Source organism: Seriola aureovittata, chromosome 19, assembly GCF_021018895.1.
Source record: "Seriola aureovittata isolate HTS-2021-v1 ecotype China chromosome 19, ASM2101889v1, whole genome shotgun sequence".
Classification (NCBI taxonomy): Eukaryota; Metazoa; Chordata; class Actinopteri; order Carangiformes; family Carangidae; genus Seriola; species Seriola aureovittata.
The window spans coordinates 19,349,525-19,371,660 of record NC_079382.1 but is presented as its reverse complement, the minus strand read 5'-3'; the positions used below and the strand labels follow the sequence as shown (position 1 = coordinate 19,371,660).

At 43.7% G+C, this 22,136-nt stretch overlaps 1 protein-coding gene across 1 annotated transcript in view; it reads left to right on the top strand.

Annotated features, from left to right (window-relative positions):
• Positions 1-22,136, top strand: part of tnfrsf21 (tumor necrosis factor receptor superfamily, member 21) — a 43,164-nt gene that overhangs the window by 1,091 nt on the left and 19,937 nt on the right. Inside the window, exons 2-3 of the mRNA XM_056405340.1 lie at positions 9,182-9,893; positions 13,945-14,532. Of these exons, the coding sequence (XP_056261315.1) occupies positions 9,182-9,893; positions 13,945-14,532 (1,300 nt within the window). The remainder of the gene's footprint in view (positions 1-9,181; positions 9,894-13,944; positions 14,533-22,136) is intronic.

Below are 22,136 nucleotides of genomic sequence, written 5' to 3'. Positions count from 1 at the left end.
TGTCTGCTGTGTCAAATGAGGATTGTCAGTGAGTTTGGTGTTAAGACAGAATAATGGAAGAAAATTGGACGTTCATTATCTTTTTGAGTGAAGGACTGGATGTGAATTCATTGTGAAACTTGCTGTATCAACAAAGCTTTTCTTCAGGATGATAAGGGCTTAGTTGTGTGGGGATTAATATAACTTTTTGTAATCCACACATTCATTTCTACTATTTTCTCAGGACTTTATTTTTTATTTTTTATTTTAAAAACCTTCTGAAAATAGCAAATAAGAAATACTTAAGAAATACAACTTAGAAAGCAAATGTATATTGTGTGAACAAGTAGTACAAACAGAACTGGTCCACGTCTGTTTTTGGACCATATTAACTTGTAGAGTTCTGCTACCAGACCTGAACCTGGAGAGTCCCAAAAAAGCACTGGCTTACAGATCGAGTTCCTTGTATAAAGCCTTGAGCTTCGGTCTGAGACATTTATTTTTTCAAATGGAACAAAATAAGAGGGTCTAGGCTTCTTGGGAGGACTTAACTGCAGCATATGATTGGCTGCAACTGTATTCATGGGTCAATGCAGAACACATTTTGTCATACCCATATATCCATTTATAGAGAGGGTCTGTCTGCATGCAGCCCAATATTTATAGCAGCTCCAACTGCATGTACAGACCATATGTATCTACAAAAGCACATCAACATGGCTGCAGCTGCATGCCAGGGTCTGCATGATGTAAACTTTGTGATCTATGTGCATGAGGATTTAAGGTTTTTTTCTTTTTACATAGAGAATGAATGTTGAATGAATGTTTTTCCCACTGTGCCAAGTCAAAACGTTTGCTGGGGAAACAGATGCACTCAGACTGCTGTACATTTCAGCGTGTACTTGTAAGCTTGCACTAATCTTGGAAGAATTAACCTCCATCTTCAGTTTTCCAGCTTGTTTCCCAGCTGTCTCGTGGCAAATCTCCAAAAACTACTTAAACAAATTAATGTTAAGCCAAAGTGTATCTGAATCACAGTCATACACTTAGAAGATATGAGTAAGGTTAAAAGGGAACGCTTGTTGTCCAGTAAGAAGAGATCATAAATTTAGTGCACTGCAGCATGAAAACCCAAAGTAACTTCAGTGATATAAATCAAATCGCTGCCAGTGTTCAGTCTGTTTCCTTCTATTTCATCTATCTGCTTTTAAACAACACATCATTTCTTTACAAAAACCCAATAAAAGGCGTGTTTCTGAACCGTGAGCCCAAGCCTACAGAGAACCGGTGTTTGAATGTTTTACTTTCACAAAGAACGAGCTCAGTTCTTCTGCTGCTTCAATCATTAGCAGAAAACTCAAACATCTACACAAACAATCATCTCTGGCTATTGTCAGTGATAAATTCAGCGTGACTGAGTCCAAACAGAGTCTCTCTCTGTGAGATGAAATGAGCTGCGACTGCAGTGCAGGAAGACATGAGGACACACTGCAACAGGTGCTGCCACGCTGCCTGCTGGCGTGTGTGTGTGTGTGTGTGTGTGCATGTGTGTATGCATGTGTGTGTGCTGGGGCGAAGTGAATAAGTGTAGGAGTGCATGTGTGTATTTTGTCTGCCAGTGTGTGTTTCAATGCATGTGTGTGTTTGTTGTTTGTGGTGGGCCCTCTTTTAATTGGATAGTAATTACAGCGTAATGACTCGTGCCACACACACACACACACACACACACACACACATACACACACACATACACACACACACACTGAAACGCAAACATCCCACCCACATTCAATTGTTTGTATGCACACACCTCATTATGTAACACGTGCTCCAACACACACACACACACACACACACACCTAAACAGTAACTCGATTGTTTCCTGTCATGCATACACAGTTAACGAAGTTATTCCTTAAAACCCTCAGAATTTAGATCAAGAATCACAATATTGGTCTGAAACTGCTGTTTGACCACAGTCCACTTCCTGCTCTGTGGTTCACTTTGTTGCTAGGCATTAATCACAAGTCTTGTCACAGGATGAGACTGTGCTCCGTTTGTGGCTGTGCTGCGAAGTCTTCAAGTCATACGTCTTGCAGACAGACAGCTCTGCCCTGACGTTGACAGGCTTTATGTGGCAGCACGCAAGCCTGTGTGTCCACGTGCACACCGACTGCTTATTTTAGGATGTTGTTAAGAAATGTATAAACACTCAAAGATGCTTCCATATCAAGTTTCAGGTGTGTGGGTTCATTTGTCCTTTGTGTGGAGGCTTAGAGACTCTATGCTCCAGGCTGAAGTTTTAGACATTGGTTAAATTTGCTGAAAACAGTTCTAAAACTACTATATTCATTTCGAGCTATGTGTATAAACTTTAAAATAATAATAATAATTTAAAAAAAAATCCTACAGCAGTTTTACAGCAGCATGCACTGAAGCATTTACCAATAAAACACTTCCGGTATCCTCTTTAGAAAAAAAAGGTAAAGAGAAAACTTGGGTTTTTATGGGAAATGTGGTTTTATTTTGCAGAAAAACAACCGCACTGACAGAACCCAAGCAGCAGCCATCCTGGCAAGGTGTTACAGCAAAATACAAAACTACTGAAACTAACTGCTGAAAGACTTTTACTCCTGAGTATAGGTCAATCTCCAAAAATTCAGGATCCTACATTTCCCATAGTGCAACTTGATAGCGGATCCCTCTCCCTGTCTGGTAAATGCCCAAAATTTTAATCTTCACACTCCCAGCTTGTAATACTTTCCATTATTTAAATGATAAAGAATACATTTTCTGCTGAGATAATGATGACATCATCAAGGTTATTTTCTCAGACATGACAAATCAAACAAAAGACATTATACAACTGTTTTAGCTGGCTGAGGAGTAGTCTCCATGACAACAGAAATGGTAAAATCAGTGGAGTGACTGTTAAATCTGCAGTTCCCTTAATGGCCACTAGCGTCAAGAAAACGGTGCTTGTATTGAAACCAATGGGAAAACCCTCCCAACTTCTCATCTCAATACAAAGCCATTACACAGCTCAACTGGCTTTTGAGAGTGTATTTCTACTAATGTGTACTAATGTGTATAATTTTACAATTCATTCGATTTATTACGTAATAATTTGAGTCATGTTAGCTTGATTGACAGGCGTCTCAGCCTGCTACATTCAGTCGTGGTGGTTGCTGTTTGTTCGTCCAACCTCAACTCTACCCAGGCTTCACTAAAAAATGACTGAAATGTGAATATTGTGGTGTCAGCACTTTGGAAAATATGCTTGTAATAGTTGAAAGTAAATCCAGGATTCATAACGTCCCCCCAGAAACTTTAACAACGCCACAGTCGAGATGCGGCACCAGTAACGCAGTAATGTTTAAACATGCACATAACAGAAAGAGGAGCGAGAGAGCGCAATACAATAACACACTATTGTCACCCCTCCATCAGACTCTCTTTCACAAACACACACACGTGCATGGTCCATGTAGTTCCATGTCAGTCAATGCAAACACCACCTGATGAGTTATGTCTGCAGCCGTGGGCCCAATCACATGCCAAGAAATGTGCACATTACTGACGGTTTACGCTCCTAGACAAAAAAAAACCAGGAAGTAAGAAGAGGTTTAGGGTCAACCATCTGTGACCTAAAAAAAGATTTGACCTATCGGTTGTACTTCTGCTCCAGTGCCTGCAGGAGAATGGGGTCTTGGGTGTGTCTGTGGACCGGCCTGCTGGCTGCTGCTGCTGCTGGAGGTAGAATTACAGGGTGTTCTGGTCAGACTCACAAACTTGGGGTGGGGGTGGGGGGTTTAGGTGTTTGTTTCATTGAGTTACTTGTGTGTGAGTGTGTGTGTGTGTGTGTGTGTGTGTGTGTGTGTGTGTATATGTGTGTGTGTGTGGGCAAGCTCAGCAACAGGAACCTGCTCTGCAGTGGTGCAGTGGTGCCACTCTGGTGCCTATATGATGTAAACAAGAGCTGCCTGACTGACGACTCCTCCCTCAGATCTCTGCCTTCACCCTCTGTTCTGTCTTTTACTGTCAGTGAGACATCAGCTGAAAGGCCCCTCTGCTATCTCCTCCACGGCTTAAACCTCGACACACAGCAACATGAAACTCCCTAAGATTAGATTGCGGTAGCTTTTCATCAATAGATCCTTACTCATTTCTGTAATGTTGCTAGTTTTAAAGTTGAGATTATGATATTGGGTGGAAGCTTTGACAACATAGTAATGTGTAAGGTAAGTTACTCCACAATATCTGTAGCTGCATCCATTGAAAAAGCTGCATTCTGCACATTTGACATAGTGGGCAGCAGAGGCAGAGAAATCCTGTCTGTCATGCTGTGTCCAGGCTGCACTGGATGGATGGTAGATATGAACATTAGACAGCTCAAAATGGTCACGTAAGGGTTAAAATACTATACGCCATTAACAATATTCTGACGTGACATGAAGTAGCATTAGTCCCTGCTGTGGGTTAAGCTCCATAAGCTGTGGATTCTTCTTTCCCTATAATGCAGCTTAATAGTGAGTCTTCATAAGAGTCTCTCTGCCCCATTAAACGTCCATGTGTTTGGTTTGTAACACAGGCTGTATGTCTTTATGAATTAGCCGTCCTCAAGCTCAAGATAACCCAAATGACATCATCATGACATCATCAGGGTTATTTTTCTAGGCTTGACAAAACTCCTCCAGAGCCGCAGAATAGATCACACAAACACTTTCACAGGCTGAACAGGAGCTAACTATGACTAGTTGATCTTCATTTGTTAGATGGGTGGAGTGTCCCTTTAACTGTGCAGGTGAACAGGTGAAGTGAGGATTCACGCTGGGAGCTGAACATGGCAGATTGGAAGTGAGCGGGGATGATGACAGCCCTGCTCTTCTCCCATCACCTTGTCTGGCTCTCTGATTGGCTGGTTGGGCCGGGCACCAAGCAGCTGATGTAGTTTATGGACAGTGCGGCAAGATATAGAGACACAGTTGGCATAATAAGAGGAAAGCTGCCAGCACTAAGACTGAAATTGATTCATGCATTGCTGATCTGAAGAGGTGACTGTGTGGAGGCTCCAGACAGTGTGTGTGTGTGTGTGTGTGTGTGTGTGTGTGTGCAAGCAGGAATGTACTGACACTGTGCCAGTGTTGCACTTTGTTTCCTCTTCTGCTTTTTTTTTTTTTTTTGTCTTTGAGGGTATTTTATTTTCCTAATTGCAAACAGGAAATGCAGCGGCATAAGGCTGGTGGTTTATATCTGACTGGGAGGGAGGGATGCTTAGAGATATTATTAAGACACACACACACACACACACACACTGACAGAGCCAGGTCAGCTGAGGTCAGTTTGATAATGTTCTATGAGCTATCTTACAGTACAGCTCTTTATTACCAGACTGACATTGATAATAATGGAATATGAATGCTGCGCAAAATAACAGTTAATGGATGTGACTGAGACATTTGTGTGTGTGTGTGTGTGTGTGTGTGTGTGTGTGTGTGTGTGTGTGTGTGTGTAGTAATCATGTAGCAATCAGTCGCTATAGCCTTCACAGTCACCAGATCTCAATCCAACACCTGTGGGAGATTTTGGAACCAACATGTTGTCACTTTGTGTTTCTCCTTGAATTTGTCACCCGTCTGTAGCTCAACGTTCAGTCCACACAGATTAAAATGAACTAGTTTTGAATATTGAGCCATAGGTTCATAGTCCCACAAAAAATAGTTAATTTTTTCCGTTTCAGAATCACAGAATCAATTATAAAAGCTGAGGAAAAACCAATGTGAGCATGTGTTTTACCACTTAAACAATGTGTCATAAAGCAGGACAACTCAAAACAGTAAAGTTCTTTAATTAAGTTCCAAACAATTGCCTCCGTCATTAAAGAGCAATTAGTTGCAGTTTAAAGACTTAAATTGTTGTACTCTGGGCAGTGAAGTATGAGGTGCGTGGGACTAGAATCAGCTGATGGTGCAGTGAGGCGGTGTACATATAACTTCCATAACTTTAGTGTTAATCAACCATTAGCAACCATTAGCATTTAACCTGCCAGTACAACAGTCAACATTTGGGAGGGCAAATTCTGATACTAAGTTTGTATTCTAATTGGAAAGTGGACGCTAGTTAGCATTGTTTGCTAACATTAGCACTGATTCCCACATATTCAACACGTCCATGTAGCATCATTCTCCATTAAGATATATCATATTTCATGATGCGTAATCACGTGTTAGCATGTTACGGTGGTTTGCAGCTGCTGTAATACCCTGACACATTGGCAGAACACGCTAATGTATTAGCAAACACTAATGGTGAAATAAGCAGAAGCATGTTTCAGGCTTGATAATGACCCACGGAAGGATGATTTTGTTTACTCAAAAAAAAATAAGTTATGAAGCTTTATTTTTCTTGACTCTTGGCAGATGCCTGGTATTTTTTTAATGAGCCTGCTTTTCGAGACAAAACAAAAGCACCGTGGGTACTGGCACGCAAGAGCATGAGCGTCTTACTTTGAACCATCAGAAAGTTCTCGTTTAATACCAGCATACCTTCCCTTCCACAGCCTCAAATTAAATAGTGAGTGATACACCTCAATTATGGTAATGTTCAGGGCATAAAATTCTACAAACAAGCAGAAAGAGCCACGGGGGGACCATCCATTGTCTATAACAAGCAGAATGTTCCCATTTTACTGCTGCATGCGCTTCCTACCAACGTTTTCACTTTGAACATTGATGTGAATGAATGCATTGATGTTACTGACGCAACTCGGTTATGAACAGCACGTCGAGAACATGCTCTGATGTTTATGGATGAGGTTCTGGGAATGAACACAAAGAGCCGAATGGGTGGTGTGGTCAAAGGACAATGGAGTGGTGGAAGAATGGACAGCTTTGTCCTTATTAGCACTAATCATGGATCGAGTTTGTCTTCCTTTAACTGTTTAATTAAGGGGAGTTTGTGGGAAATGTATTTTTTTTTTATCCTCCTTCGTTTGAAATAACAGCACATTTTGCGGTCAGTTTATGACCCATCCAATCTCTCCACTTCCTTGGGAAACTTGATGAACTGGTTCTACACTGGTTCGACTGTGAGCGTTTGCTGTTTGTTCAGTGGAAGATTTGGATCATGGATGACAAACATTCACATGCGTCATCAGCAAATTTCTGGTCCCGTCCTTCCCCAGGGCATCACTTCAAACCCACCAGCCCTGTTTATTTTGCACACACACACGAGTCGGTTAATCTCCATTCACAGCCACATTTTGTCCGACCCGGCCCCGCGCTCGTCTGGGTTTCTCTCGTAGCTTATGTCGCTATGTGTCTCAGCCCTCTTCCTGCTGCTTTTCATTTATGTCACGACACAACGGCGGGCGATTCTATATGAAGTTACGGCTGTCCACTCCTCACCAGGCATTCCTGATACCGTCTGTCTGTTCTCTGGTGCTTATTCTGGGATTAGACTCTCAATATTTTTGCTTTTTTCGAGAAGGCTGCTGTATCAGATTTGGCAATCATAAAACTATGAATTCCTTCTGGGACTTGGCTCAGAGTCTGCTATGTCTGCTACAATGGCCCCCAGAAATACACAGGAAATTAGGACAGAGATGCCGGAGTTGGACTTTACTGTTCCACCTGCTGTATGTAAACACATTTTTGTGAAGTGCAGCCCCAAAGCCAGAGGAAGCTCCTTAGATGGTCATCTGACTTCCATGGGGAACCCCCCCCCCCCCTTTTTTTTTTTCTTCTTCTTGCACTCACTTTTTGGTCATTTTCTTGTGAAACCAACGCGTGGTCGCAGCTCTCGCAGCTCTGCCTGAGTGATTGCTGATTGTGGAAACTCCTCAGGAACAGCTGTGTCTTACATACGTGGTAAATCAACAAACAGCTGTCAGCGAAAACATACCTTCGCACACTGCTGTGGACAAACTAATTGTTAATCAGTTTAAACTAATTGTTAAACAGGAGGAATAAAGGATTATAAACCAGCGCCCTGTTTGAAAATCTGCCATTGTAATTAGTAAAGTGCTGTCAGCCCTCTGGCATTACTGGAGACAGTCCTCCACCAGGCAGACTGCCTGATACTACTGATCTGACATGACTCACTCAGTGTGTGTGTGTGTGTGTGTGTGTGTGTGTGTTTTTGTCTGTGTGTGTTTAGACATGTGGGCCTTATTCCCCTAAATCCAGTGAGCTGTGGCTTCCCAGCAGAGGTGAGAGGGGTTATGATGTTGTGATGTTATGTGTCTGTGTTAAGTTCTTAGTTGCGCACCGTGGGGGCACTTAACTTAAGCGGGTCAGGGTGAGTCGGGGGGGGGGTGAGTAAATAAAATGATGTTGGGTTTAATGGGTTTTTGAATGAGGAATTTTAACACAAATCTCATGAGAGCAGCTTCACGCATTGGGAGTTTAAATGGCAGCGTGAGGTGCGTTTAAGATTCAGACTTTCCGGAATCTGCGTAACCTGACACACGGCACACTCATGTCTGCCGGCCCGGCTGTGACGGTGGTGACTCTACGTTTGCCTGCGTGTTGTGAGGCTTGCTCACTGCTGGGCAGGAAGCCGTTTGAGATTTGATGATTTCACGCTTACGTTTTGTGAGTCTCAGTTTGTGAGCTGATGAGTTAATAAACCCAACATTAAAATTTAATTTGAGCAAACAGAGTGAAGAGTGAACAGGAGTCCAAGTTAGCTTGTGTTCTTGGTCCTTCTGTCTGTTGCTCTGTCAGCCAGCTCTCCATCTGTCTGTCTCTCCATTCATCCATTCATCCATTAATCTGTCCAGCACCTTTGATTAAGAATCAGATACAGTATCTTTAAAACTACTGCAATCATCTGCTATTATCCTCTCCTAGGATATCTACTGACTTTGGTCTCCTGACTCTTTCTCTGGAAATACCCTACCCCACTAAAATTCCCTTTTCTTTTTTTGTTTGCTTAACGTCTTATACAAGATACCGACAGCCAGTTTACTCCGGATACTCATGTTCCTCAGAGGATGAACCTTCGTGACTTTGGTCGTATTGTGGCCTTTAGGCATATGAACACATGCATTAAGCATTCATCCATCACTTCATCCATCACATCAGCCAGCTGCTGGTCAGGCTTCAGTCTTGTTGGATAAAAATCTTGCCTTGTATATCTTTAAAAAGCATTTGAAATGTTTGGTGTGTCTCCTGACTGTTACATTCTCCTCTCCACTCAGCTCTTATATACAGTGGTGGTCGACATCTCAGCCCGGGTTTTGACCACTATCGGCCCAGCTGACCAGCTCGTGCTGTCTCCCCGCCAATATCAACACACCGACCCCGACTCGGGCACCCAGCTGGCCTGCGACAAGTGCCCGGCAGGCACCTACGTGTCCGTCCACTGCTCCAGCGATACTGTGAGGGAGTGCAGCCCTTGTCCTGAAGGCACCTTCACACGGGGAGAGAACGGGGTCCAGCAATGCCATCGCTGCCGGGCTCCGTGTACTGCAGGGCTTATTGAGAAAGCGCCCTGCACGGCCACCCAGGACCGCATCTGCACTTGTCCACCCAACAGCTTCCTGTCGGTGGATGGCGGCACAGAGTGCAAGCCCCACTCGCTGTGCCCTCCGGGGACCAGGGTGAAGAAGCGGGGCAGTGAGACAGAGGATGTGCTCTGTAAGCCGTGCAACAAGGGGACTTTTTCAGACGTGGAGTCGAGCGCGCTGAAGTGCCGAACCCACACGGCCTGCCAGAGCCAGGGGCTGGTGCTGCTCACATCAGGGACTAAAGAGACAGATAATGTCTGTGGACCGCCTCCTGCAACTCTGTCTTCATCTTCATCTGCCTCCACAACCACCACGCTGGTACCTGCACAGGTTTTGCTTGCACACAAAGCCCTGACCTCTTCATCTTCTCTATTATCCTCACTGACCGGACCTGCACAGAAAGGTGAGAGCAGGGACCTGTTAAAATAATTTGCATTTACATTAACTACTGTGAATATGTGTTTCATATGGATTTTCAGATAGTGGCGCTGCTACTCCTGATGCCGTGTTGAAATGGACTAGCCCCGTCTCTGCGCTCCAGCTCCATGTTTGATTTATACCGATGCATAACAAACTTAACACATAAAAAGCTGAAATCCCGTATTCACAAAAGCATCGCTGCCAAAGGAGCTTCTACAAATTACTTTATTAAGGGTCCGAATACTTATGCGTACATTACATTATGGGTTATTGAGTGTAGATTGGTGGGCTATTATATAAATGGCTATTTGTGTGCAAAAAGTGAATTAGTCTGAATACTTTCTGAAGCTACTTTATTTATACCACGCTCAGGTGGAGTGGATGTCTTCACATCTCATGGCATATTATTGTTCAAGTTGTTCAGCATCATTACATCAATTACTCACACAGTTTTCTTGTGGGAATTCCCAAAGTGAAGGACATCCGTAGGCATGGAAACAAAGTGGTGGCAGCTCCCTGTCTCAGGAATGCTACTATTTGTGGTCAGGGGGAGTTACGGGTTTTTTCTGTCTTGCTCTTTGACTCATCTGCTGTCGCTTTTGTCTTCCTGTCCGCCGTCCTCCTCCTCCCGTCCTCGTCAGCTCTCGTACCGTTTTTACGTCAGTCACGTCTCAGTCAGTCTGACGGCCATTTCTCAGAATCAACCACCCAGAGCCAGCCCCCCCCCCCCCCCCCCCCCCCCCCCCCCCCCACAGACGCCTATAATACTGTCACTGCTGTTTGTGCTGGCGCGGGATCGATGGCTTCTCAGCCAGTGAGTTTGACCCCGTCTGTGGGGTCTCGAATGGGGGTGTTACATACTCATGGCTGTTATTTTTTTTTTTATCTGTCATTTATTAGTGGAAGGGGGGGGGGGGGGGGGGGGCGGACCACCATGTGTGGGTACAAAAGTGTCTTCACACAACAGTTACAGCCGTGATAAAAACCAAACTGTATTCGCCATATTTCACCTTATGTAATTCACTACATATAAAGGCCCTTTGAAATTACAACAGCGATCTCCCGGCAACCACAGACGTCCAGCAGAGAATTTGCTTTGATGGGTTACAGGAAAGAGAGATACCGGTACCTGGAACTACAGCGGCGTGTCAGTAAAAACACATTCATCATGGTAGAAGGTGAAGGAGAAAGTAATGTGTCTAGGTGTTGTGAGTTTTTTTCCCGGCAGAAACAGAAAACAAGAAGTTAGCATGCTAACCAGCTAGCCTTGGCCTTGTCTCGACACTTTCTGATAGCGAGTCACTGTAGTACTCCAGTCCGCCCTGAAGACGTAGCGCTGTATTATAACGTCTCGTCTTGTAAACGCAACGACGAACTTCATCCTCCATCGACGGTGATTTACTCTAAACCGCACTGATGGTTTAAAACTCAAAATGTAAATGTTAGAGCTGAGAGGTACGACTTGAAATCAGGATTGTTTCAAACTTTTACCTCGATTATGTTTAATGAATGATACTTTGGGGCTTATTGATCGAGGGCAAAACGCAAAGTTGGAAGACGATGTGCATTAAAACACCTACATCAATTCTGCGTAACTCCCCCAACACGGGTCACACCATTGTCCTATTTTCCCAATCAATGTATGTTGATACAGGTTGATACGTGGAGTCTTGAAGCAGCTACATTCACAATGGAGGAAGAGAAATGCAGATTTCATATTGAGTTGAAAATATTCCCATGAAAATTCACTGAGTCTTAAAAGAGATTCATTCATCTACAAACCTGCATAACCTGGACAAAAAAAACAAAACAAAAACAAAAACTATCTGGATGGAGAGAAACCACACGAGGTTAAAGAGAAATGATATCAGCCCCAACATCTAGCATTAACTCCTAGTAAGCAAATACGATGATAAAATGTCAAAGTAAATGGAGTGTTGCTAGAATTAGTAACTGTAATCACTGAATTTCAGATTATAATCCCTTACACTCCTTGTTACTGAAAAAAGTAATCACATTACCAGCGCTGGCCATGTGCCTGTCCATGTCCCGACAAATTGGGAAACTGAAATTCATGTTCTCCAGCTTCTGCTCGCTGTCATTTTGACTTCACACTCATTCACAGCCGCGTTGCTGCCAGACGAAACACGAGCCTTAATTTGGGGATTAGACCCGCACCTGTGTACTTGTCTGTTGATAAGAGGATGAGAGGGATTAACACACATCCAGGTGACAATCCTAAAAAACATTCAGCCGACCATTTATGATCTAATGTCATTATACAACAGCCATTAGCAGCAGGACACAGGCGCGCAGCCACAACAGTAATCAATAGAGGTTAATGACGTACTAATATCGACCATTACAGGCCATTACAGGTTATTTCCATCTGGAAAAATTCTATCCGCTGGTGTTAATGTCAGAGATTACAACAGATTTATTTGGTGGTAATTTGTTAGCCGATTTGACCAATCTTCTCCCCCTCGTTTAAGTTTTTCTTTCCTTTAATATTCCTTCAGTTGAAGCCAGAGTCTGTTTAGATTGGCCCTTTGCTTAAGCTGAACAGAGGCTGCGACTGTGGGGTGAGCAGTTCAGAGCTGATTTGCTGTGAGATTACGAGGAGGAGCACAGCTGGGGCAGAGCGTGGCAGGAGGAGGAGGAGAGGCAGATGGGGCAGTTCAGGGAATAAACACCAAGTTTTCACAGAGGGATGTGAACGTACTGTAGTCACCCAGATCAATTTGTCACTTTCTTTTTACCACAATTTGACACCGTATCGACTGATGTTCATTACGTGTGGTCATGCAACTCTTTTTACTTTGAGAATCTGCATGTGTGGCGTGGACGTCAATGTATTTGGCAGCAGTTCTGCAACACATCAGCTGATTTTAGTTTATCTCAAATATCTACATGTGTGTTGGCTGATATGGAAATCAATACTACTTTAGTTTTTTTTATAAAGTTTATATTTAGAAAGATGTGAAATATAAACTTAATATCTCAACTTACTTTCACTGAGCAAGTTGCTTCCTCTGCAGGGTTGCACGGCTTGCACAGTAAAACCTGAGCGAATGATCCGAAACGAGTCAGTGACGCCACCGTGCTCCCCGCTGCTGTTCGTCACTAATGCTCATCTGCAGAGTGGCGCTCACCTGAACTCCTCGTTCGGGGTTCGTGAACTTTCTCATTCACTAGCGTCAGTAAAAGCCTTCTACCATTTTACGGTGCTCCGGTTGTAGAACCAGCTGCCGAACTTAATGGGTCAGCAGAATCACTTTCTGTCTTACAAAAGCTGCTTGAAGACCCACGTCTTCCAAGATCACCTCACATCTTATCTACCTATCTTATCTCTATCTTCTCTTATCTAACTTAGTGATAACACCTTGACGGCACTTGTGTCAGGTGGAATCTGAGACTGAGTGTTGATGCCCTTATTCTCAGTGGTCTCTTCTCGATCTACTCTGAGTTGGACTTGAACATCACGGCTCTTAATGTTTGTGAAGCTGATCTCTGCAGCCTTCAAGTAGCCAATCGATATGATCGACCTCGTCCCGCTCACTGGCCACAACAAACAGACTGATGGTAAATTTAACGTGAGCGTAAACCTTCCTGCTCACTACATATTTTTCTCGCAATAAAAACATTTCTGATAGAAAATCGCCCGTTAGATTGTTGTCTAACGACGACTAACAATATCGAAGGACTCAAAAATCCAATATTTGACCGTCACCCGAGGACGGAGGACGTCAGCAGGGGAAGCAGATGAGTGAGAGCAGAAGGGGAGGTTGTTCCTTCTTCTGTTTGTGTGCCAGATTGCTCACATGGATTAAAGTGTTAGAATTCCCTCCCTTGATGCCTTCTGTTTTCATTGTCTGGGTTAAGCAAATCTCTCGAGTGAGTGAATTTAATTCCTTCTCTCTCTCTGTCTCTCTGTTGTCTCTCATCTCTTACTTCTGCACTGTGACATCCCTTTGTTCTCTCTAATCTCCCTTCTATCTTTGTCCCCATCGATCACTCTGGCTCTCTCGTCGCAGGCGCCTACAGCCAGTCGGCAGCCATCCAACTGAAGGGAAGCCGGGGTGGGGAGGACCACCGTGCAGAGGGGCCGCTCTTCAGCCAACCTGACACTCCCACCCCGCCCAAACGTGATCCTCCAAGGACTCCACCGCCCCCGGCTCGCAAGCAACCGATGGATCGCGAGCAACAGCGGGGGCAACCCAATTCGGACCCTGTGCTTGTGCCCAACAGGCGGGCAACTGAGGGTCTGGAGGGTGCAGAGGGAGTCAGAGGTGGGACGGGTATCAGCAAGGTAGCTGAGCAAGGGAGCGAAGTTGGCAGAGGTGGGGTTTCCAGTTTCTACAGGCCCACTCGCAGGGGGTCCCCGAGGCCGAGCACCCATAATCACTTTGACATCAACGAGCACCTGCCCTGGATGATCGTGCTGCTGCTGCTGCTGGTTCTGGTGGTGATCGTGGTGTGCAGCGTGAAGCGGAGCTCCCGGGTGCTGAAGAAGGGCCCGATGCAGGATCCCAGCAGCATCATGGAGAAGGCCATCCAGAAGAAACCGTCAGCGCCTCCAACGCAGGTCAAGGAGAAGTGGATCTACTACTCCAACGGACAGGGTGAGTCTTCTTCCTCTTTGATTTCACAATGAAACGTTGTAGTGAGAGAGTTCGCTTTGTTGTGACATCACAAAGTTACAGAAGTACTGACGGCTCACTTTCTGAATACAGGCTGTGTGTACACTGTGGACTGAGGCTTTGATACTTTATAATAAAAACAGACATGGACATCTACCTTTATTCAATATGGGACCTTTAACAGTCAAACAGTTAAATCTGCAAGTCGGCTTACAGCTGGTGCAGCTGTGTCCATCTTATCTCCACTATTTTTCATGAAGGCAGCTCACTAGCAAACTATGCAGGAAAATGACATTGACATTCTTCATCCCGCCTACTCAGCTCTCAGCGGCTGATAATGGAACAAAACAAGATGTAGTCAGCAATATAAACATCTGGAACCAGAATAACATTTCAGCTATTTATACACATTTCATTTGTTGATGCTCTTTTTCCATGAAAACTTGCTTTTTTTAAAGATAGCAGGCAGCAGTGGACCTAACCCCGGGACAATGAGATGAATGGGCTAAAAGCAACAATAACAAGGATTTTCAAGGATTGTCTCATTTATGTACAAACAAATACTTGAACCTTCACAATAATTTCAGATGCAGAAATAACATTTAAAAAAAATCCATTTGATTTGGGGACTTTGGAAATTAAACAACAAAACCACATCCTTATGACTGACTTGATCTTTACCTTTAAATACTGCTAAAGACTCAATGTGAGGTTTTGAATGAGTGAAATATCCATTACCAAACCCCTACAATGCTCCACTGAAGATTGCATCCGGTATATGACATAATGTTTACGACAATGTCAGTTGCATTGTTACATCCTCAGCAATATGCAACCCTGTGATTCGCCCTCAGGGGAGGCGTCTTATCACAGCTTTGCCACTGTGTTTTTTGAATCTCGGGATGGACTGGTCACTCTGTATGCTTCTGCAACATGGGGGGTGGGGGAGGGGTCATGGACTCTTTGTGACGCACCGGATGTCCCATTCTGGTGTAATGACATGCGTTAGTTCAGCTCCTGAGCAGTAGCAGAACCATCTGTTGATGTGATCGCACCACTGAGGGAATCTGATCCAATCAATCCTGCCTCCACAGCACATGGTGCGGAGGGCAAGGACATGACCCTGTTGTAGTACCACCCTGCTGTCACTGTCCTCCCCCAACACACACTCACGTTGCCTCACAGCTCTCTGTTCTCCAATTTCATCTTGGTGTCTCCTTCCTTTCCTCTTCTCCTTTGTTTGCCTCCTTTGTCACTTCCTCCTACCTTTTTATTTTTACTCATTTCCTCTTCCTCCTTTGTTCTTCACTCTTGCTTTTTGTCCCTTGTCCCATTTGTTCGCTTTGAATATCTTTGAGTTCGTTGTATCTCTACCTCTTTATACCCTCCGTCTGTTTTCTTTTTCTCTGATGTTTCAACTTTGTTTTATCTGTCCTCTTTCTTCATTTCCATTCTTAACTTTTTCTCCTCTTTGTGCTTTTTGTCTTTTATCTCACACTCACCTCTCTCTCTCTCTCTCGCTCTCCATTACCACTGTTGCCCCCTGCAACTTCTCTCTGCTCCTGTCTCTTGACACTTCAGCTATCAACAAGTAGAGAACATTTTGCCCCCACAGCTGAGCTCTCCATTTCACAGTGAAAGAGAGAGAGACCCAAACTCAGGGGACACCTCCTGCCTGAGTCTCCACTTTGTAACTGTGTGTGTGTGTGTGTGTGTGTGTGTGTCATGATGAAGCTGAGCCACCCGCCACCCTCTCTCTCTGCTCCCTCAGTGACTGACCACAGAGAACTGGAATAATCTGGTTTTAGCTGCATCAGGGTTGTTGTTTGGTTGGCAAGGCACATTAGTGGGTCAATCGGGTGTCTTGCAGGGCGACAGAAAGATATACAGAGGGAAGGAAATGAAAAGAGAGAGAGAGTGAGAAGGTGCAGAAGCAACTGGCTGGTGAATAAATGGCTCATTTAGAAGAAGCAAAGCAAAGGCACTGGTGGAGACCAAAGCAGAGCTGAAAGGACAAACTTCAGTCGAATGCTAATAGTGATCTGTGTCTGCCGGGTGTAAATAAGCAACTGATTGTTGAAAGTTTGTCGTAACAACTTTATAAGGTGATAGCATGTCAGTGTTGTGCTTTCTGCCTGTTCTGCTGCCCTCAAGTGGCCAAAGGAAAAACAGGAAAAAGAAAAATGAAACAAACGGCGCTTTCATGTAATTTTTGGTGTAATTAAAATGGGTTCTCCAGTCATCTTTGATTTCCCCCCCAAAAAATGGCTTTAACTTAAAGCAATGCAAATAACCAAACTAATCAAACCATGAAGTGGGAAACTTGGCGGCATCTAGCAGCCTGTGCCCTGCAGATTAGATTTCAGCGAACACCTGGATTTTCTGGGTTCTAAGCAAATCTACTCTTACTTCCTCACTGAGAAATCTGGATCAGGACTGCCCCGCCCACGACTGCTGCTTGCTGCAGGTCGACAGGTGAGAGAGAGCAGAGAGTGTCAAGACGGATCAAACATCAGAGAGACGGATCAGAACGGTTAGCGTAGTTAGCATCTTTCATTTGTTTATGTTGTTTGTTAGCTTGTAACTGGCATGGCTGACACAGTGTTAGTGGTTGTGCTAATGCTAACTGTCTCTCTCTGCACTAACGAGGTTTCAGGTTTATTTAAGTCTTGTTTAAGTTCACAGATGGTATTTACATTAGACCACTATCACTGAACGAAGGATTAAAGCTGCAGCGCTGATGATTTGCTGCTTTTGTTATAAGCAACTGGGGTAAACAGTGTGTAACAGTTTTTACAGCATGAGTGCCTCAGCGCACAGTGTTTCCCCTGACAACCACAACTGTGCATTATATGAAAGAACTTCTATAATGATGCTTGTGTTTATGAAATTACTTTTTTTTTTCTTTATGCGTCAGAGATCATTTGTTCGGGAATAACTGCTGCCATTACAGATAAATATTTTTGGAAACATGTGTGTAGAGATGTGTGGTTGTGTGTGTGTGTGTGTGTGTGTGTGTTCTCCTGATTGGGTGAGTAATCCTGCGCCCATGTGTATGTATTTACGTGGAGATTGTACGTATGCACATGCAACCCGAACAGGCATTTTACACTGCTATTTACTCTCTGGAACATAAAACAAAACAGCTTCTTAATCCTTCCAAGGTGCACGTCTGGCTCCCCTTGAAGGTTGTAATGCCCCTTTACTAGAGCAGTTAAAACACTCGGGCAATAAAGGAGAAAAGAAAGGGAAATGTCAAAGCACAGATCACACACATACAGTACTTGGCATTTGCTCAGAGCCGGTCAGGAAGTAGTGAAAAGTGCTACTTCTTCACAGCAGGACTAAATAGGGCTTTCCAGGGCCAAGGGTCAGAGTTTCATTGCACATGATCTGGAAGATTCATTTGTTTATCTTAAATAATAATAATAATAATAATGATGATGATAATAATGATACTGAACTTTATTTGTATAGCACCTTTCATACATAATTGCAGCTCAAAGTGATTTACAGAAGAGAAAGAAAGCAGCAGAGGACATAAGGGGCAATATAAGCTAATAAATAAAAGCGCAATAAAACAATATAAAACACATGAATGCAGCAGTCAAGTTAAATAAAAGGGAATCAGAAAAATGTTGTACAAAGGTTAGTTTGAGGATGCAATAAGCTGACTTTACTGTTATACCACCTTTGGCCTCATTTTTTGCACTCAGCACAAACAACAACAGCATCTGTGGCATTGGTATATCCAAGTGTGACACCACAAAGGCCCTCAGGGAGAGACTGTCCTCAAGGCTGCGCTCTTACAGCCATTTATTCGTCTCATCAAGACACCGAAAAAAACTAGAGAATTGTTGAAGAGCGTTTAAAGAGGACGCAGCCTGAAAGGAGCGTAAATGACCGCAAGCTTTTTGTGCCGGTTTTGAGTGCGGCCACTTTCAGGACAGATATTACCACATTTGCCTTTTTAGACGTGTAACGACACCGAGGCAGCGCTAAGGCTCAGTGTCAAACGACATACACCAGACTCAGAGAAAAAAAATTCAAATTCACAGTAAGTGATTTGGACTTGCCCCAAAATGTAATGGGTTTGTCACTGGTGCATGGTCCATCCCTCCACCGAGTTCACAGCAAATCGGTTCATTAAAATCACAGATTCACGGGTTTAAAGTCTTATCAGATTCCAAAACACCACACACGTAAAGGTCAACGCACCGTGGCAACGTTGTACAGCACGCAAAAATAACACCCAGCCTATTGCAGATGCATTATGATATAGCCCTGTCCTATTTCCCATCATTCATGCATGTTCAAGCTTATACTTGTTCATGGTGTATTGTGTGGCCAGTGTTTGCCCAAAGGTGTGTAATGATGTGCGTCAGCAGGAATCTGTATCTGTAGGAGAAAATAGGGCAACAGAATGAGGATGGACTTTCTTAGTGCAAGTATTAAAATGTCTCCAAGTTGATTTTCACACTTCAGTGAAATGAATAAAAACCACTGGCAGCCTCGAAGGTCGTAAATCACTCCAGAACCTTGTTGTTCAGTACGCTGTTTACAGTTAATGGTCATAAACATGGAAAAACACCTATCACCATCACATAGAGGCTCGGCTGCGCTTCGTGTGGCCGCAGCCATATTATTTACAACATATATTTCCAAAGTAGGATGCAGATTGTAGAGGAAAACATGAAGGAAAACAACACTCTACCTGCCCACCATCATCTCTCGTTAAACATCCACACTGTTAATAATGCCAGGCTCCACATCCAAGCCCAGCAGGGAGCCACGTGTTAGAATATACTGCGCTGTGCAGTACCAGGGTGGGCCGGGGTAGCCTGCTCTCACTTCAGCCTGGGATTGATTGTGAAGAGCAGAGGTTGTGGAGGGGGGGGGGCGTTGTTGCCTGGTTGGAGGTATACAGCGCCTGTTGTGCTCCCGCACACATTTCACCAATTTAACATTGTGTTCCCAAATTGGACTGAACTTGAGAGAATACTATGTGATGTGATTAACAGAATGGTTTTTTGTAAAGATGCTGACACACACAGCACCCTGCTTCACATCATGTTACACACAATAACTGGGTGCAGAGGTGAGACCACTTGTTGGATCCAGAGGGGTTTTTTTCTTTTTTTCTTCTTCACTTAACCATTTCTCATTTCAGAGTTTAATTAGAGCAGAACCTTGTTGTTGCTGTAGAATCAAGAGTGTGGAAATACTAAAGGCCATCATTAATTAGTTCTGTTCCTGAATAACCACATTTTTCTATTTCTTTGATGAGTTGGACACTTACATTTACTCGTTCGACACAGGCTTTTATCCAAAGCGACTTACAAGTGAGGCAACTCAGGTTCAGTTTCTTGTCCCGAGGACCGCCCTCCCTGCGATCAGTGGATAACCTGCTCTTCCACCAGTGTGTCGAACACCTCAAAAGGCTAAAAAGACTCAAATTCAATCTGATACCGTTTGATTCCACGGCTCGACTTCGCCTCCCCCGACCTGCAAATATCTGCGACGCTAAACAGCTTTGTGTTTAGTTCCGATAACTGAATGTTAGCATGGTGACACGCTAAGCTGCGGTGGCAACTACAGTAAACGTAACATAACAACACCTGCTTAACATTGGAATACTAATACACCTAGCATTGTTAGCTTAGCTGAGCTTCTAGCATGGTTGTAGACTTGTAGTCTTGTTGCTGGGTAACTGACTTCACATCCCGACACTCAGATTCTCAACTCTGGTTAAAAAATAAATAAATAAGTGATACGCGATATCAGATATTTATAATTCATTATGTCAAACAACAAACATTTGAGGTTCTGAATAACTAAGATCATTTCTTACATTGTTGCTTTCAATAGGAAGAAGTTGCTCATTAAAGTCTTTAGCACTCAGAGCATCAGTGGCAACATGAGTGGCTAAGACGAGAAGCCCACGGGAGCTCTCTCTCTCTCTCTCTCTCTCTCGTTTCACAGGGCTGATGGAAAAGACAAAGTAATTAGTGTCACAACAGACGTCATTATCACCCGCACTGCCAAAAAAGATGAGACATTTTCAACACATAATGAGTCTCAGATGAGAAGCGACACTTTAGTGTTATTTTCCAAAACCACAAATGTCAACAAAAACTCATTATGTGCTGTAATACATGCCGAAATGACACTCGCCTCTAGTGACACACCTTCAGGATGGCTTAGTTTGTCCCTCCCAGGCTGTTATAGTTCCTATGACAGTGCTATATGTCAGTTTTCTATTAATACCAGCAACTAACAGCAAGTAGCTGATGTTTGACATTTCAAACTATCGCTGTTTGACATTTTAAGCGCTTACAAGGGACGAGTGAATACACGCAAACAAACACTCTACGCGGCTACTACCCTCGCAAATATAAACACATCTGCAGGCTGACACACCGAATCATCACGAGACTTATATAGGTCATTTAAACGTGGCCGGCTACCAGTGGCAGTGAGGCATGCAGAGCAGGGGGATTTCTTTTCTATCTGTGTGTGTGTGTGTGTGTGTGTGTGTGTGTGTGTGTGTGTTATGGCCGGAGAGGTGGATGAGAGTCGACAGGCCCTCGGCCCAGAAGGCTGGCACGCAAGTCCAGCTTCCCCTTCAGGATTCACGCAAGTTTATTAATCTTAAGCAGAAGTAGAGGACAGAGTGTGTGTGTGTGTGTGTGTGTGTGTGTGTGTGTGTGTTATTACCTTTGAGTATTTAGTCAATTTGAAGAAAAAGGAAAATGAGGTCTAACAAAGCTGGTTCTCACTTCTGCAAAGCATTAGGGTTCATGTGAGGGTGCTGGGGTGGAGGAAGAGTGTATGGAGGATTGCACGCATGTAGTGTATTTTGCCTGTCAGGGTGTCTGTGTAAGCATGTGTGCAGGCTTCACGTGCATATTTATGCTCGGCCCTTCGGCCCGTGTGTGTTTGCATTTCTGTGTGTATACATTTGTGTGCACGCGAGAGTGCGTGTATGTGTGTGTGAAGCCTGGCTAACATCCATTTAATCTCTCTCGTCCAGTCTCTCTCAATCCTCTGGGATTTATGCACTTAGCATGTTTGCTACAGTAGACATTAATCAGGGATCAGCCTGATTATGGAATTAATCTGTGTTGATGCTCAGGAAGTTTAACAGCCGTGTAGTGCAAGACGGTAAAATATGGTTTGGTGAGTTCTACAAATCGTCCTCCCACCCCGCGGTAGTAGAAGACAGAAGCATGAGCGCATTATCGGGTTTAAAGAGAAAGATCGTCAAAGTGGGAAATGCACTTATTTGGTTTCTTTGCTGATTGAAACGATTGATGCCACTTTCTTATCTATACACAGAATAAGAAGCAACTGCCAGCAGCCAGCTGACTTAGCTTAGCACAAGTCACTTAGCAATTCTTTTTCAGATCATATCAAATCCATCTTAACAAAAAAGAAAATTACAATATACAGTACGTTACAAATATAAGTTCTACTTTTAAGTTTTATTTTTAAAACAAAATCCAACTCCTAGAAATTTGTATGGTAGGTTTTGTTTCCTTTAGACAGAACTAGACGAGCTGTTTCCACCACTTTCCAGCCTCTGT